Source organism: Mandrillus leucophaeus, unplaced genomic scaffold (genome assembly GCF_000951045.1).
Source record: "Mandrillus leucophaeus isolate KB7577 unplaced genomic scaffold, Mleu.le_1.0 Scaffold555, whole genome shotgun sequence".
Lineage (NCBI taxonomy): Eukaryota > Metazoa > Chordata > Mammalia > Primates > Cercopithecidae > Mandrillus > Mandrillus leucophaeus.
This window is the reverse complement of record NW_012105975.1, coordinates 415,401-417,625: the sequence shown is the minus strand read 5'-3', so window position 1 is coordinate 417,625 and position 2,225 is coordinate 415,401. Positions and strand designations below refer to the sequence as shown.

Sequence of the window (2,225 nt, the reverse complement as noted above, 5' to 3'; positions counted from 1 at the left end):
TAAGTCAGGAGAGTCACTTGAACCCTGGAGTTGGAGGTTGCTGTGACCCGAGATCATGTCACTGCCCTCCAGCCTGGGTAGTAGAGCAAGACTCCATCTCAAAAAATAAATAAATAAGTAAAAATTTTTACAAGGGGCTTATCACACTGCTTTTGCTTGATAACTGTCTCCTTCCTGTGGTCCTGATACTGAATGGGGGATGGAGAAGAGGGGAGAGACACGTTTGTGAGATATACGGTTCAGCTCTTCCAGCAGTGCAGGGCCAAGGCAGTCATTGGTTGGTAACTGTCTCTCTGGTACGACAAGCCTGGCCAGATGTCCAAATGGTCCTACAGGAGCCTGGGCACTGCTGGTCCCTCAGCTCACGGACAGCTTTCCAGAGTTCTTCCTTCCAGACTGTCCCCTCGGCCTCTGTGAGCTTACCCATCTCTGCCTCCCAGCTCAGTGTGACTGTTCCTTAAGGTTCTATCCTCACCCTCTGCTCTTCTCTCACTGCCATCACTGGGGAACCTTGTTTCTTCCCTTTGCTTCAGCTCCCAGATCTCTCTCCTGAGCCACGAACCCCTACTGGACACAGCAAGCACAATCTTGACCATTTATCAGGTGTCCACTCATTGGACTAGAGGCTATTTCTTCAGGTGTAATTTACAAACAGTGAAAAGCACAGGCCTTACATGGGGGAGTTTAACGCATCTTGACAAATGTGTATATCTGCATACCAACACCCAGTTATATACTTTGTCTTTTAAAAATTTCAAGTCAACTCAAATTGTTATCCTCATTTTTATAGTCGAAGAAACAGGCTAGATGAAGTTAAGTGATTTGAGTGAGGTCACACATTAAATTCATGAGGGAACTAATTGCAGTTACAATACTGATTTAACTTTTCTAGAAGGTAGTGCTCTGCTTTGGATGACAAGAACTCAGCAAGTTCAAAGCTGCACTTGGCATTTCTTTGATTCAGTTAGAGCTATTGATTCCAAACTGGCCTACATAAAAAGGGAACTTATTGACTCATGTAACTGAAAAGTCCAGGAAAATGTTCAGGCGCAGTTTGATCAGGGGCTCACATGCCACTAGATCCATTTCTCTGGCAGTACTGCTGCACTCCACTTCCTCTGTTTTGAGGTCATTACTAGAAGCACTTTCCCCTCACAGCGGTTAGAGGCCTCATAAGCTCAAGCTGTACAGACTCGTTCAAATCCTGCCAGGGAAGAGGAAGGAGAGGAATTAGACGACGTGCTTAAGTCAATATCTCATCCCTACTTTTCCCTGGAATTCTTTTAGCTAGTATTGAGAATTCTGGTGTCAGGGTATTATTATAAACAATGTATAGTGTAGTGACTTTATAATTCTTTTAATAGAAAAAGAATGAAATCTGTTTAAAGAGAGGTTCTATTTGTTCATTTACTTCTCTAAGCATATGGTTTCACTTCTCAACGATCATATTTGGCCCTAAAATCCAGAAGACAGTTTATAAATTTAGGGAAAACGTAGGAAAAAACCGAGCCCCAGACCAACATATTGCCAAAACTTAAGGCAATATTGTACAGTAAAATTTTACAATAGATTTTTTGTTTTTTGTTTTTTGTTTTTTGTTTTTTTTTTTGGTAAATGTGTTATAATTCAGCCAGAGAGTCAATAAGAAGAAAATTATTTCACTATGAATTATAAAAAGGACAAAAAGAATGTTTAATATAAGCCAAGGATTTTTCCTTCTGCCCTTGTGGGACCAGTTGGACACCTGGCCAGGTTTGTGTTGCCAAAGAGATAGTTACCAACCAATGACTGCCTTGGCTCTGCCCTGCTGGGAGAGCTGAATTTTTTTATCTATCTCATAAAGATAGCTCTCTCCTCTTCTCCATCCCCCACCCAAGAGATCCTCTTCCTCTCCCCAAAATACTACTTTTTGGATTAGATGAGATGACCTCATTGAAACGTAGTTTCCCCCAAAACACTGAAATGTTAACTGTTATTCTCGCCAATACTTCTAGGGAATGGAAGACATCCTACGCTGCTTCATCAAAGAAGGCAACGCTGAAATGATCCGCCAGATAGAATTCATCATCAAGCAGCTTAATTCCGGTCAGTTTGATGCAAGAATCTTTGATCTGTCTTTTGCATTGTTCACATTTGCCAGAAAGACACATGGCATTTCATTCAAGAGGCCTTTAGGAGGCCGGGCACGGTGGCTCATGCTTGTAATCCCAGTACTTTGGGAAGCC

At 42.1% G+C, this 2,225-nt stretch overlaps 1 protein-coding gene across 1 annotated transcript in view; it reads left to right on the top strand.

The window, feature by feature from the left end:
• ARMC9 (armadillo repeat containing 9) overlaps positions 1-2,225 on the top strand; it is a 218,680-nt gene that overhangs the window by 113,994 nt on the left and 102,461 nt on the right. Inside the window, exon 18 of the mRNA XM_011998077.1 lies at positions 1,995-2,085. Coding sequence (XP_011853467.1) covers positions 1,995-2,085 — 91 coding nt within the window. The remainder of the gene's footprint in view (positions 1-1,994; positions 2,086-2,225) is intronic.